Source organism: Orcinus orca, chromosome X (genome assembly GCF_937001465.1).
Source record: "Orcinus orca chromosome X, mOrcOrc1.1, whole genome shotgun sequence".
NCBI lineage: Eukaryota > Metazoa > Chordata > Mammalia > Artiodactyla > Delphinidae > Orcinus > Orcinus orca.
Genome location: NC_064580.1, coordinates 130,664,823 through 130,679,364, shown reverse-complemented (window position 1 = coordinate 130,679,364; position 14,542 = coordinate 130,664,823). Strand labels below are relative to the sequence as shown.

At 61.4% G+C, this 14,542-nt stretch overlaps 1 protein-coding gene across 1 annotated transcript; it reads right to left on the bottom strand.

The window, feature by feature from the left end:
- Positions 1 to 4,242: 4,242 nt before the first annotated feature.
- DUSP9 (dual specificity phosphatase 9) lies at positions 4,243 to 8,112 on the bottom strand. Its single transcript, XM_004286410.2, has 3 exons — positions 6,835 to 8,112; positions 5,111 to 5,560; positions 4,243 to 4,854 (listed from the first exon to the last, which is right to left on the bottom strand). Exons 1-3 carry the CDS (start codon positions 7,205 to 7,207, stop codon positions 4,529 to 4,531), a joined length of 1,149 nt encoding a protein of 382 aa, XP_004286458.1. The 5' UTR covers positions 7,208 to 8,112; the 3' UTR covers positions 4,243 to 4,528.
- Positions 8,113 to 14,542: the final 6,430 nt, after the last annotated feature.

Here is a 14,542-nt window from a genome sequence, read left to right as displayed (position 1 = left end):
ATTTGTGAAGTGTCTATGACTCACTCTCTTTGTTTTTATCTTATTCGGGGTTCATTGAACTTCTTGGATCTGATTAATGTTTCTCATAAAATTTTGGACATTTCTGTCATTGCTTCTTCAAATATTTATTCTGAGCCTTTCTGTCCTCTTCTTCAAAACCTCCCATTACACATATTTTAGAATGTTTGATGTTGTTCCACAGGTCTCTGAAGCTCAATCATTTTTCTCTCTTTTCTCCAGATTGGATAATTTATATTATCGATCTATTTTCAAGTTCAGTAATAATTCCTTATGACATCTGGAACTTACTCTTTAATACTTCTAGAGGACTTTTCATTTCAGTTATTGTACTCTTTTTAAATCCATTGTTTCCATTTAGTTATCCTTTCATAATTTCTGTATCCCTATTGAGAATCTCTATCTATTGATTCTTTGTTGTCCTACTTTCCTTTAACTCTTTAAAAATATTTATTTACTTTCGTTATTTTTTGGCTGCACGGGGTCTTAGTTGCGGCATGTGGGATCTTTGTTGAGGCATGCAGGATCTTTCATTGTGGCACGGGCTCTGCATTGTGGCGTGCGGGCTTCTTTCTAGTTGTGGTGTGCGGGTTTTCTCTCTCTAGTTGTGGCGCATGGGCTCCAGGGTGTGTGGGCTGTGTAGTTTGCGGCACGCGGGCTCTCTTGTTGAGGCGCACTAGCTCAGTAGTTGTGGCACGTGGGCTTAGTTGCCCCGCGGCATAGGGGATCTTAGTTCCCTGACCAGGGATCGAACCCGTGTCCCCTGCATTGGAAGGCAGATTCTTTACCACTGGACCACCAGGGAAGTCCCATTTCCCTTTAACTCTTTAAACATGGTTTCTGTTAGCACTTTGAACGTAATTATAATAAGTGCTTTGAAGTTTCCATCTGTTAATTCCAACATCTGGGAACACTCAGAGACAGTTTCTTTTCTTCCTTTCTTTTTTAAAAAAATATTTATTTATTTATTTATTTATTTGGCTGCGCCGGGTCTTAGCCGTGGCATGCGGGATCTTTGTTGCTACGTGCAGGATCTTCTTTGCGGCATGCAGGATCTTTAGTTGCAGCGTATGGGATCTAGTTCCCTGACCAGGGATTGAACCCGGGCCCCCTGTATTGGGAGCATGGAGTCTTAGCCACTGGACCACCAAGGAAGTCCCCAGAGACAAACAGTTTCTATTGACTGTTTTCCCTAATGTGGGTCACACTTTGCTGTTTCTTTGCATGTCTTGTAATTTTTTTTTGCTGAAAACTGAACATTTTATTTTATTTTATTTTTTAAAAACCATTTCATAGTTTTTAAAAATTAATTAGTGAATTAACTTATTTTTGTCTGCATTGGGTCTTTGTTGCTGTGCTCGGGCTTTCTCTAGTTGTGGCGAGCGGGGGCTACTCTTCATTGTGGTGCGTGGGCTTCTCATTGCGGTGGCTTCTCTTGTTGTGGAGCACGGGCTCTAGGTGCGGAGGCTTCAGTAGTTGTGGCTCGCGGGATCTAGAGTGCAGGCTCAATAGTTGTGGCGCATGGGCTTAGTAGCTCCACGGCCTGTGGGATCTTCCCAAACCAGGGCTCCAACCCGTGTCCCCTGCGTTGGCAGGTGGATTCTTAACCACTGCGCCACCAGGGAAGTCCGAAAATTGAACATTTTAGATAATATTTTTCATCAACTCTGGATTCTCATATTCCCTTTCCCCTTAGAAGTAGTTGTTTTGGAGTGTGTGTGTGTGTGTGTGTGTGTGTGTTTTAACTTGTTTGTTTCTTTGTTGTGTGACTATTCTGGGCTAAGTCTGTGAAATCTGTCCCCTCCCCGCCCCACACTGTGCAGTCAGTGGTGTCTCTGCTGAGTTAAAAAAGAAATAGTCCAGTTTAAAATTTAAGCCTGGTTCTCTAGGGGCTGCCCCCGTATCTGCCTAGCTTAGAGGCCAGACAATGATTGGACAGAAACTGTGCTCAAACATCTCAAGCCACTAAGGCTTGTGTGCTCTGCTGATGGATCTGTGTGTGGGAGGGGGAGTTCTTTCAATCTTCAGGCTATTTTCAGGCCTTCCCGGGGTTTTTTCCACTGACCCTTTTGAGTCTCCTACATACCTGTGCACAGCCTCAAGGCAGTCAGGAGAGTGTGGATGGCTTGGGACCTCTCCTTTCTCCAGCTAGGCAGGAATATGCTTGTCCCAATGAACCACTTGCACAACCTGTCTAGTAGAACTGAGCTGTTGGCCCTTCCCTGTTGTCTGCCCCTGAGAAGTTACTTCAGTTGACAATGCCCCCTGGTGTGGATACTACCCACCACTCCAAATTGACTTAGCCACCTGCAAACCTAGGCAGAGAAGCTGCTGGCCTTCATGAGCTGCCTTGTCCTGGGAGAACCTCCATGCAGTGTAGTATCTTCAAATCTCTCTGGCTCCGACCCATGTCCATCACCACATCTCATCTCACTCTCCCGCCTCTCTCTTTCCCTTATAAAGATGCATATGATGGCATTTAGGGCCCACCTGGAGAATCCAGGACTATTTCCCCATCTCAAGTATCCTCATTGTTTCTGACCTTGGAGACTTTCTCTTATTTTCCCACGAGCTCAGCCATTCATTCAAAAATGTTTTTAGACTTCATCCTATGTTTTAGAGGTTCTGGACCAGGAGGGTTGCTCTGGACGCGTGGTCCACATTGCTCGCAAGGCCTCCACTGCATTCTCACACTGTGCTTGTCTCCCCCCACCCTCCAGCTTCCTGTCACTTCCTGCCGTGTCTCCATCACCGGGAATCATGTCTTTAGAGCGACCGCCCCGGCTAGTGCGCAGAAGGCACTGGAGGCGGCCAGAGCTGAGGCTGGGAGGCTGGAAGGAGCAGGTCACTGCAGGTGGCCCAGTGGCCTCCGCAGGCTCTCCCTGCCCCCAACCCAGCCTTTGGAGGCCAAATTCCACAGTGTCAGCCGGAGGGACACATGCTTGGATGTGCAGTTTTCCCGTGTCCCTCACCAGCTTGGGTCCTTCTGCAGCTCCATCTCCTCACACTGGGGCTTGGGTTGGACTCTGCGCTCTCAGGGCTCAGCTACCAACCCCCCATGGTCACTTCTGGGTCCCTGCTCCCCTCTCTGCTGCTTCACAGGGTCCTGGTCCTGAGCCATGGGGCACAGAGTAGGAGCTCAATGAGTGAATGGGCGGCTCAGCCAGAGGTTGGGCCGACAGGCAGTGTGGATGCCAGGTGGGAAGTGACATGGGGGCAGGTGGTGTGCGAGTGCCCGAGCAGCCCAGCACACCCACTCCCCAGGTCTTGCTCCCTGCCTTCTCCCCCAAACTCTCCAAGGTGCTCAGGAAGCTGCTTCCCGCTGTTTAGGATCTTACAGAAACCATTTATTCAGGAACAATTAAGGAAAGCAGCCGTGGTGTGCATTCCCAAGGGTGAGATGGCCCTGCTGCAGGGACTGCTGGCCCTGGGCCGGGTCCGTAAGCGGGCTGGTGTGTGTGTGAGTGTTGACACATAGACACACGCACACACACGCACACACGCCGCCCGTGAGGGGTATGTACTGCAATGAATGACTGTGTGTGTGTGCAGCTCGGCCCCTTCCCCGCCCCCCAAACCCACCACGGCCGTGTGGGACCCACAGCAGCAAAATCCAGGCCTGCTTCTTCCCCTCCCCCACCCCAGCTCTTGCTTTGAGACCCCATCTCCTCTGGCAGCAGTTTGACCACCCTCAGTCACAAAGAGCCCCAGTGATCCTGTCAGGACATCTGGGGGAAGAGGAAGAAAAGCATCTTTTCAAATGTCAAGTGGATAAACAGTCAGGGCGCCAGATGTGTGGCCGGGAGCCGCCCAGCGGCTCCCAGGCCAGCGCCCTCCCCTTTAGTGCTGCCCAGCAAGGAGCCACCCAGAAAGGGGCTGTCCCTGCGGACGCTGGGTGGCCGCTGCGCCTCCAAGGCCATGTCCCCAGGGAGGCCCCCAGTCCCAGGAAGCCCAAGCCCTCTGCGGAGGAGCAGTGGGTGACTATGCTGGTGTCGGCGGTGCACCCCTCCCCATAAGTAGCCATTTGGGAAGAGGGATGGGACAGGGAGTGGGTCCCTGTGGCAGACGAGGTGGCCGGAACGGGCCCACGGCCCTCCCGAAAGGGAAGCCGCAGGGGGCTCGGCGCCCAGCCAGCTCGGCCGAGTGCAGCCACCTGGAATGGTCTCTGGGGATGGGAATCCCCACCCCCACCCCCCCGAAGGAAAAAGGAACAGTCGCAGAAGAGGCAGGTTCTGGAGCGGGGTTCCGCCCACAAGCAGCGCGGGTCAGGCTGGCGGCCCCAGGCCCGGCCCATAGGCACGTTTAATAGGATTCCTGTGGATGTTTCAAGTGGGTAGGACAGGCCTGTCCCCACCGCCACCCTGGAGGGGCTCCCGGCTCCTGCCTCGTCCCACAGCTCCACATGAGGTATTGTGCTCTCCCCGCCCCCCCAGGCCGAGCCCCCTCCCTCCTCTTCCCCAGCACGCGGGTGGCTGGGCTGGGCGCACCCGCTGGGGGACGGCCCGGGGCCCTATGTGGCGTCCAGCTCAAAGACGCCATCGCTGGTCGGCGTGGTGAAGAAGGAGGGCGGGTCGGAGGCGGCCGACTCCTGCCCCCCGCTGCCCCCATCCCGGGCGCGCCGCTCCTCCAGACGCAGGCTGCGCTCGAAGTCCAGCAGCTGCCCCATGAAGTTGAAGTTGGGCGAGATGTTGGACTTCTTCCGCTTGACCAGGTCGTAGGCGTCGTTGAGCGAGAGGTGGCGCTTCTGCATGAGGTAGGCCACGGTGACGGTGACGGAGCGGCTGACGCCGGCCAGGCAGTGAACGAGCACCCCGCAGTTCTGGGACAAGGCCTCGTCTAGGTGGGGGCAGAGGGGGGCCCGCGTGAGGTGCGGGTGGTGGCCTTCCGGGGGGTCCCTGGCAGTCCCCGCCCCATCCTCCGAGCTGGGGAGCTGCTCCAGTGGTGCCCGGCCCCCGCAGGGCCATCCTGGCTCCGGGCTCTGGGGAGGCAGCTGAGCCTGGAGGAGCCCAGGTGAGGGACAGGGAAGACGTGGGAGAGGCCAGCAGCCAGGGCCGGGGCTGGGGAGGGAGGGGGGAGTGCAGAGCGGCCTCACCAATGAACGCGATGGCCTCCGGAAAGAACTGGGACAAGTTCTGGCTCCAGTGGTCCGAGATGGGGATCTGCTTGTAGTGAAAGTCGCCGTTCTTCTCGAAGAGGTTAGGCAGGTTTGGGGTGACATTGAGGATGTAGCGGATGCCCAGCTTGGCCAAGCTCTCCACGTTGGCCGAATCCCGGGCACTGCCCAGGTAGAGGTTGGGCAGGATCTGGACCGGGAAGGATGGCAGCAGCCCCGCTGGGGGGGGCGTGGCACCCTCCGAATCCAGGCCACAGCTCATGGAGTCTCGGTCAGGCTCGGATTCCGCGTCGGAGCAGTCGGAGCCCAGGCACAGGCCACCGAGCCCCACCACTGGGCTGGGCACCGGAGCTGTGCTTGGGCCCCCACGGCTGTCAAGGCTGGTCTCACATAGGTGAGGGCACTCGGCCTGGAATCTGCTGAAGCCACCTGGGAGGGGACAAGGGGAGGATCCCGGGTAGCCGAGCGCCCTGGCTGGGGACAGGGACCCGACCCTGGACAATTCCGATGCCTGAGGGGGCTGGCAGATGTCTCCGAGAGGAACTCGAAAGCCAGCAGTCTGACCTACACTGGTCTCCCGTGTGGTGTGCTCGGCACGGTGGCTGCTGCTCCGAACGGCAAGGGCCCACTGCAGCTGCAAGGCGCCAGGCGGGGGCAGAGCCACCCAAAGAGGACCTTACACCCCCCCAGGGCCAATCCAAGGCAGGCACGAGGGCTCAACAGAGTTTAGATGTACTGCCAGCCTTGGGGAGGACAGCGGCCATCAGTTAAAGGAGAGGAAAGGTTCAGATGTGAGTTCTCTGCCTGGGGGTCTCCTGACCCAGGTCGACCAGGAGCACCCCGAGGCCAGGGGCCGGGTCACAGCCGTGTCTGCGCTCTCCTCAGGGATGAGGTCGACCCCAAGGGGCAGAGAGCCTGGGAGAGAGTGCAGCGCTCCACCTGGATGGTCCCAAAGTCCCAAGAAGTGAACATCTCCATCTACAAACAACTACTATTTCCCTGGGGATGGCGGTGGGGGCCTGGAAATTTGACATTTTATGTATTTCTATGTCCCTGTGCATTCAGAATGGAGCAACAGACGACAGGCCAATGACCCTCCTGGATGGGGAGGTGGGGACAGCTGGCTCTGTAGGTTCATGGGAATCTCGTCCCTACCCTGGATCTCTGGGGGTGTTTGGCTTGGCAAGGAGCCAACATGCCTGTATCAGCCCATCTCCCCTCCACCCCCAAGCCCTGCCATGACCATGGCAGGCGGGGGAGGGGGGAGCTCTCTGCCTCCTCCTGCCTTCACTGCTTCTCTCCCTCTCTCTTCCCCTCCCCCTTCCAGACCCTTTGCTGAGCGGGATTTGTCCTCTTGTGGCTCCAGCCTCCTTCACCCATGGCTGAGCAGCTGGGGGAGGGGGTGATATGATGGGATGGGGGCTGGGAGCCCGAACTGGGCATTCCATTCTTGAGCATCCAGGGAGCCAGGTCAGGGCAGGTTCTCCCCATTTTCCAGACTCAGAAACTGGGGCTCCCAAGAGTGAAGGACTTCCTCAAGGTCATGCTCAGGGGAGGGAAACCTCACCTCCACTTTAGACAAAATGTGGCCGGGCTTGCCCAAGGTCAAATGAATCATGAATGTCCTCAGAAGGTGGGGCCCGGCCCTCCCTGGGCTGGGGTCCTCCCCGGGCTGGTGCCCGCGGGCCACCACCCGCACCTACCCTGTAGGTAGTAGGCCAGGTAGCCTTCCTCCCGCAGCTTCTGGAGCAGGGTGCCCAGCACCGACTCGGCCTCCCACTCCTCGGCCTCGGCCTCGGCCTCCCCGCGCCGGTGCCGGCCCCCGCCCTGGTCGTACAGGAGCACCGGGGCGGGCGGGGGCGGCTGCAGCGGCGGCCCAGGCAGGAGCGCGCGCACCGACAGGCTCCCCCGCCGCAGGCGACGCAGCAGCAGCGCGGGCAGGGCCACGCTCAGCGCCCCGCCGATGCGCGCCGACTCGTACAGCTCGCGGCTGCGGCAGTCCAGGAGCAGCAGCCGCGGCCGCGGGGGCGACAGCTCCCGGCGCAGCCACAGGCACGAGCGGCCCAGACCCTCCATGGGCTCGCGGCTCCTGGCACGTCGGGCCCCGAGAGCTGCAGAGAGAGGGAAGGCGCGCGACGTGAGCTCGCGTCCTTCGCGCCCGGCCGCTGGCCCGGGGGCCAAGACGGGAAGCCAGGCCCGGGTCCTGAAGGCGGGCGCCGAGGGTCCCGCAGGGACGCCCCTCTACTGCCTGATTTTCTTCTCGTACCCCTCCTACAGTAAGGATATGCAGAAAGGCGCCCCTTGCGCCCCAAGAAAAACGCCCCAGGCAGCCACTCGGCGTTGCTTCCCGTCCCAGGAAGGGAAGTGAGAGGTCCCCCAGAAGAGGAAGGCTGGGGGTCCAACGGCCCCTTCGAGAGCCGCCGTGGGTCCCTTCCTGGCCACTCCTGGGGGCCCAAGGCCGCAGCCATCTCCCCCCACACCCCCTTTCTGCGTCCGTCTCTCACTCTGCCTGCCCGCAGTCACTCCCCACGTTCGAGCTTCCGACTTGGGGGGCGTGTGCGCGTGAGAGGGGGTCCAGCCCGAGATCTCCCGCATGGCCAGGCGGGCCCGGGTAATAGAGGTGGTGCCGAGGTGCTGGACCTCGGCCGGCCGGACCTCTCGGAGCTGCCCTCCTCCCCCCCGTAGAAAACAAAAGGAGAGAGACCTGGAGCGTGATCCCGCGGCGAGCGGCCGCGCGCGGACGTCCCAGCCACGGCCACCGCGGGACGAGGGGCGCCGTCCGCGGGCAGGGAGTCCCCGATCCCGGCCACCGGGAAGAGGGCGGGGCAGTGGAGCAGGCGCGCACGTGGAGGCCGAGTCCACTGCCGCCCGCGCACCGGCCGCTTCCTGGCAGTGGGACCCAGCTTCCACCTTGGAAGCTGCTGCCTTTGGACGTGGAGTTGCCGTTTGGAGGGGCGGGGCGGCGGGGGCGGGCTCAGGGGGGCAGCGAACCAACGGGTGCCCTCGACAGCAGTTGAGTGGGCCCTGCAAGTGGCGCGCTGAGCCGGGGCTTCCACCGAAGCGGGACTGGGCCAGGGCAGAGGCCAAGGGCAGGTCAGGGGCCCAGCAGGGGACCAGCTGCAGCTCCCCTGGCCGGCGCCAGTCAGGCCCCTGGAGGCAGGGGGAGGGGTGGGGACAGGAGCCCAGTGGCCCTGCCCCAGAGGCTGCCTCCAGCCCTACTCATTTGGGGTGACCACCGCGTGCCCTGACTGGACTTCAGTCTATATAACAGGCCCCTCACAGCCACCGCCTTGGCTACCATGGGATGCCGGTGAAATCGTGGAGGGGAGGGGGAAGCGGGACCAGAAACCCACTGCTGCCTCCTGGCCAGAACCCTGCCCAAGGCCAGCTGGAGGGCTGGGCAGGCAGAGGGCAGCTTCTGGGCACCACAGTGGCTTCCTTCGGACAGGCCAGGCCAACGGCCCCGGGAGCTCTGTGCTCTCAGCCCTGAAGTGGGGTGCTCTCTCTTACCACATTATTGATCCTGGGAGCCACCCCTGGCTCCTCGTTTTGTCAAGAGCCGAGTCATGTCCACTTAAATGTCTCTCACATCTGGACATTCCCCTCTGCCCCCTGCACCGGCCTGGGTCACCATCATAGCTTCCAAAGGCCTCTCCCTACCTCCAGGCCTGTGTGCCTCAACCCCCCTCAGCCCTGCCCTGCAGCAAAGGCCCACGGTGTCCTCCATACCTTCCACGGACACAGGATGGCGAACAGGCAGGACACACCGGGCCGCTGCTTGCACAGCACTCCCAGGCCTGCAGGACAGGTCAGTAATAAACCGAGGGGCCGAACAAGATAATACCAGGTGTGATAAGTGCTGAGACAATGAAACGAGGTGGGGGAGGTTTCTGAAAAGTCTGGTCTGTGTCCCTTCTCTGCTTCAAGCCCATCTAAAGCAAACAGCAGAGTTGAAGGAAAATGTACGGCAGATAAGATAAAGCTCATACAGCTTAATCAAAAGGTTAAGACTCCTATAGATAAATGGGCGAAGGAAGCAGAAAAGACCGCACGAAGGAGGAAATGCGATCGGCCCAAGGCGTTTGGGGGAAGGTTCAACCTCAGTCGTGGAAGGAAAGTAAATTAAAAAAAAACAAGGTAACAACGACAGAAAACAAGGTAACACTTCCCACCTGTCACATTAGTGAAATGTTCTCAAAATGAGAGCTCCCGGTGCTGGCAGGGGTGCTGTGAAACTGGCCTGCTGCTCCATTGCTGGTTGCTAGAGGGTTCTCTGTTGGTGTGGCCCTTGTGGGAATTAACTTGGTACTATGCTTCCACAGCTGGGAAGAACACCACACCCTCTGGCCACTTTTGGGAATCCACCCCAAGGAACTAAGTAAAAGAAGGCAGAGCTGTGCACACAGGATGAGCACCACAAGACAGTAACTAAGGAGTGAGGGTGCCAAGCCACTGGAGGGCCACTCTCTGGGACGGTTCAGTCCAGTGTGGCTGCCGAAGACTCCTCTCACGGACCACAAAGTAAGATGAGAAAACGTGGGAGGTAATGCTGGGGAGAGGGCAGCTTACAGAGAGCCAGTTGCCTCGAAGGGGCCTCCAGTCGCCCCCTTCCTCCCTCCCTCCTTCCCTCCCTCCCTTCCGGGCCCAGTGCGCCACCAGCCTGGGACATGTCTAGGTCTCTGGGCTGAGTCCCACCACATGCATCCAGGGGCCTCAGGCAGCTGGGCTGGGTCCCCTTGCCCCTAGTCCCGGCCTCCTCTGCAGCCTGTCCTGATTCTGTTCCTTCTTCAGCCATCCCCCCTCCCCACAAGGTTTCTGTCTCCCTCCTCTGTGCTCCAGGGCTCAGTTCCCCGAGGTTGCCAGCTGGGCCGGAGCGGAGTGGGGGGCATTTCCTTTCCCTCACATCCTAGCTCCCAGAGACAGAGGTTGGCTGCCACCTGCCCATGGGCCCCAAGCCTGGGGGCTCCCTCCAGGCCTGCCGCAGCTGTGGGCAGGAGCCTGGGGTGGGCAGGGGCTGAAGGCACTAAGGGGCTCTGCAACATGCCAGCCTGGGGTGTCTGGCTTGGCAGAGTCGTGGGCAGTGGGGGTGGCAGCACCCGACAGGGAGGTGGAGAGATACGTGTCCCCACCCGCCCTGTCCTGAGGGCTCAGCGTGGTTGGAGAGACGGTCGCCAACCCCCTGGAGGTAGGAGCTCCTGAGGTGCCTAGCCCTGCTTTCTGGAGAGGGCTCCCTGGGGGAGGTGACCGGAGCCGGGCTGGGAAGCTGAGGATGAGAAGGGAGGCAACTTCTGCAAGGGTGAGGGGAGAGGGAACTAGGCTCCAAGAAACCCTAACCCCCGCCCCGGGCTGGGGTTCTGCGGGGCCTGCGCCTCGCAACGCCCGAAGAGGGGCTCCCCTGAGCCTCGCTCCGGACCCCTGCCGGCCAGCCCTCCCGCCGGGAGAGAGCGCTCAGGAGGGGGATTCAATCTCGAAAGTGAGCGCTCGCTGCCCGGCGCCAGCAGCGCCCGCTGCGCCAGCAGCAGGACAGACTGGAACCTGTTGCCACCTCCGCACTGCAGGGCTGAACGCAGCCAAGCCCCCCTCCCCCGACCCTCGCCCGGCCCGCCCGCGCTCGGGCCCCCGCAGCGCCGGCCCCGCCCCGCACCCGCTCCCCGGGCGCGCCGGGCAGGGGGAGGCAGCGCCGCGCGCCGGGGCCTCGGCAGGCCCCCTCCGGCGGGCGGAGCCAGGCCGCGCGCTTCCCGTAGGGTGGGCGCTGCGCCCGCCGCCCCAGCTCCCGCCGGGCGCCCCCGGCCCCCCGCCCGGCCCAGCCAGTGCCCCTCGGAGGCCGCGGAAACGCCGCTGCCCGTAGGCCTCGCGCGCGCCGCGTGCGCCTTCTGGTCCCTGGAGCCTCCCGAGAACGGCGCCCCGCCTCCCCTCCATCCCCCCCCCCCCCCGCCTCCCCGAAACACACGGTTCCCGCCGGGCCGAGTGGCAGAATTTCGGCTGTCGCGGCCGGGTCACATGGCCAGGGGCAGAACTCCCAGCGACAGCGTTCCTGCCAAATCCACTGTCTTTTCCACCAAATCCACTTTCCGCTGGGGATGGCTTTCTGCTTTTCCCGGTCGGTCTCCTCGCGGGACTGGGAGTTCCTCCAAGGCAGGAGCGGGTGTGTGCCCGGCCCCAAGCTGGCCCCAGGCCCCAGTGAAGGGCCTGGCACGCGGCGCTCACGGAAGAAATGCTCGTTAACAAAAGAAGGCATGAATGAATGAAACCAATTGTTGCGTGAGGGAGCCCAGGAGGGTACCACTCCTGCTTGTTTCCTCAGCGGGTCACACACTCGCCCCCAACAGACACGCACAAGCACACGTGCGCACACGGCCCTCCCCCCACCGCACAGGCAGACGGGCACACGCGGCACTCCGACTCATGCCCCCAGGAAACCCACCTACTACTTGCGTGCCAGCAACTGGGGCCCCTTTGGTCCCAGCTGGACCGCCTCCATTTCAGTGCCTGCCTCTCCCTTCCTCTTCCCCGCCCCCTCCCCCCCATCTAAGTACGGTACCTTGCACCCCAAGTGCCTTCCTTATCTCTTAGGGAAGAGGCCAAGCCAGTCGCTGGGGAGCCTCAAGGTCTGTTTAGGGAGGCACCTGGGGGTCTCAGGATGGTGAGCTGCTGCTGCGAAGGCGAGCCAGAGGCGCCCGGCAGAGATGCCACCAAACGCTGCAGCCTCTAGCGCCCGCGTGCCAGGTGTTGGGGAGTGGTGGTGGGAGGGACTCGGGATGTGCTGGGGGATGTTGAGGGCTATTTGCGATGGGGGCGGGGCAGGGTGCTGGAGAGCATGAATCCAGCAGGTGTGCATACATGTTGGGGTGTATGGGAGTGCGTGCTGGGGATGCTAGAGGTGTGTGCCTGGGGAGCGGGCCTGGCTTCAGGGAGTGGGGAGGGTCGGCCTCTGGGGTGGGGGTTAGTGTTGGGGTTTGTTCAGGGCTGGGCGGATTGCAGTGTCTCTGGGCTGGGAACGTGGGTGGGGTGTCTGTAATGAGCATATGGGGAGTTGGAGATGGTGGGGCACGGTGAGGAGAGCTATGTTAGTGCAGACATCGCAGGGATGTGTTTGGCATGTGTGTGTGTGTGTGTGTGTGTGTGTGTGAGTGTGAACGCGCGCGCGCGCTCGCGCGCCTGGGTGTGTACTGAGGCGTGGCAGCGTCTGGGATGGGTGCTGGCCTGAGTTGGGGACAGTAGTGGATGGTGACTTAGCGGCTGCTGGTGTGTGCACTGCAGGGACCTGGGTCCGCGGTGCATGGTTTGTGCACGCGCCTGTGTCAGGGGGTGTGCGTGGCCATGGACACGGGAGGTGCACGGGCGGGATGTGCACGGGGGGTGTGCGGTGGTAGCACTGAGTGGATCTCCCAGGGGCGCGTGCCTGGGTCTCCAGGGGCGCGTGCGTTGGCCCTGTGGGGTGCGCTCTGGCAAGACTTTGGGGGTGCAGGGTGGAGGAGCGCACGTCGGGGGGCGGCCAGGCAGGGTGGGGGTGGGGTGGGTGCCCGGGCGCCGCGTGCTCCGCTCACCTCCGCTCACCTCCGTTCCGCTCGGCTTCCTGCGCCGGCTCCGCGCGTCGCGGCCGGGAAGTTTCCGAAGCCCGGGCGGCGGGAAGCGCCACAGCCTCTGCCGCCGAGCGCCACCGGAGCCTCGGGCGGCGGCCTCGCTTGGAGCCGAGGGGCCGCCGCCGCCGCCGCTGCGGAGGGAAACTCCAAATCCCGCCTCCGCCGCCGCCTCCTCCTCTCTCGTCGCCGTCTTCTCCGCCCCCTGCCCAGGAGGGGCAATGTCGCCGGCGGCGCGCAGGGAGGGAGCGGGGAGGGGCCGCGGCCTGCCCGGCGTCTCCCTCCACCTCCCCCGCCCGCCTTCCTCCCACCTGCAAGCCTCTGCCCGCTCTGCCCAATGTGGCCCCTCTCCGGGATGTCCCCTGCAGCCCCCGGCCCCCAACGGCCCCGCTGCCTGGGGTCTCCGAGCTTGGGGTGCCGGAGTGGGGTGGGGGGCCCTGACCTAGGTAGGGCCTGGGCTGGGAGACGGTTGCACCGAAGAGTCTCTGCTGGCACCCCTGCTACCCTCAAGAGAAGCGAAGGGACCCATCGAGGACCAGGCGCATCTTGGCCCCCAGAGCCACCTCCTGCCGCCACAGGGGATAGGGCATAAGGTCCAGCTGACGGCACTGCAAGTGTCCCCAACCACCGGTGCCCCTGGCACTACCTTCTCCCTTTTTCATGCATCGGATTCCGGCTAATGGTCATAGCATTTGGGCTTCAGTGCCTGGAAGGGGTGGAGGCTGGACATTGGGGGTGGGGCTGGGAGGGGGTGCTGTCACCAGGCCCGGTTTGCTTTCCTCCGGACCCAAGGCCACCAGGACCTCATTTGGTCCTTATACCAGTCTGGGAGTCGGAGGAGACCTTTCCCATGCTATAAGTAGGGAAACCGAGGCAGTGGTTTCCTGGCGATCACACAGGAGTGCAGGGACAGGGCCCGAGCGGGCTCAAGGCCGGGAGAGCATGGAGAAGAAGGTAGGCAGAGCCGGGATGCCAGCCGCCCCACGGATGAGGGGCGGCCGAGGGAGGCCAGGCTTCCTGGCTAGTGTCTGCAGCAGCCTTGAATTCCCCTGAGTCAGCTCCCCTGGAAAAGAGAGGAGAGGGGCCGCTTTGTTTCCTAATCCGTACATTTGGGGAAAGGCGCAGACCTCATGATCTCCAAGGGCCCTGCTAAGCTTTGCTGCAGTTTCTCTCCAGGTTGTGGGAGCTTGGCATGCCCACCCTGCCCTTTGCCCCTTTCGGGCCTCAGCAGGTGCCCACCCTTACAACCCTCCCCCTGCTCGAGCCCCTGGGCCTTTCTGGGCTGCACCCGCTGGCAGGTGCATCTGACAGGCAGGCCTAAGGTGCCCTGGGCTGGGCTGACCTTTCACCTCCTCTTCAGCATCAGGGCCCCAGGGTCCAGCGTGGAACTGAACTGCCAAAACCACACCGCATGAGCGAGCAAACGAAGCTGTGTGTGGGTCGTGCCGCTCGACGCCGTGCTTCTGTGACGCTCCACGGTGCCAGCTGTCCTCAAGTCAGGGGGCCTTTGCTAAGAAATCAACATGTGCCAGAAGCCGTGCCGTTTATCAATAGGACCATTTAGCTGTCAAAACGGGAAAATACATGGAAACCGAAAAAGATGGGGCTGGCTTCCCTGGTGAGCCTCCCATTTGCGGAAGACATACGACAGCCGTGTCGTGGCCCTGGGCACTCAGTTGGCCCCCTGCAAAGGCTTGGTGAGCTGACTCACAGAGGAGTATCTGGAAAGGCTGAATAACCAGCCCCCCGCCCCCCACAATCCTGCACTTTAGTGACTCAGGGCTGAACGGCTGGAGGAGGAACATTTGGATTGAATGATGCTGCCCCCCCA

Bases quoted from the DNA above. Each gene is read 5' to 3' on its own strand.
- DUSP9 (XM_004286410.2), bottom strand. From the start codon at position 7,207: ATGGAGGGTCTGGGCCGCTCGTGCCTGTGGCTGCGCCGGGAGCTGTCG. The intron at 5,561-6,834 runs GTAGGTGCGGGT...GTCCCCTCCCAG, and splicing joins CCTGGCCTACTACCTACAGG to GTGGCTTCAGCAGATTCCAG. The intron at 4,855-5,110 runs GTGAGGCCGCTC...GCCCCCACCTAG, and splicing joins GGAGGCCATCGCGTTCATTG to ACGAGGCCTTGTCCCAGAAC.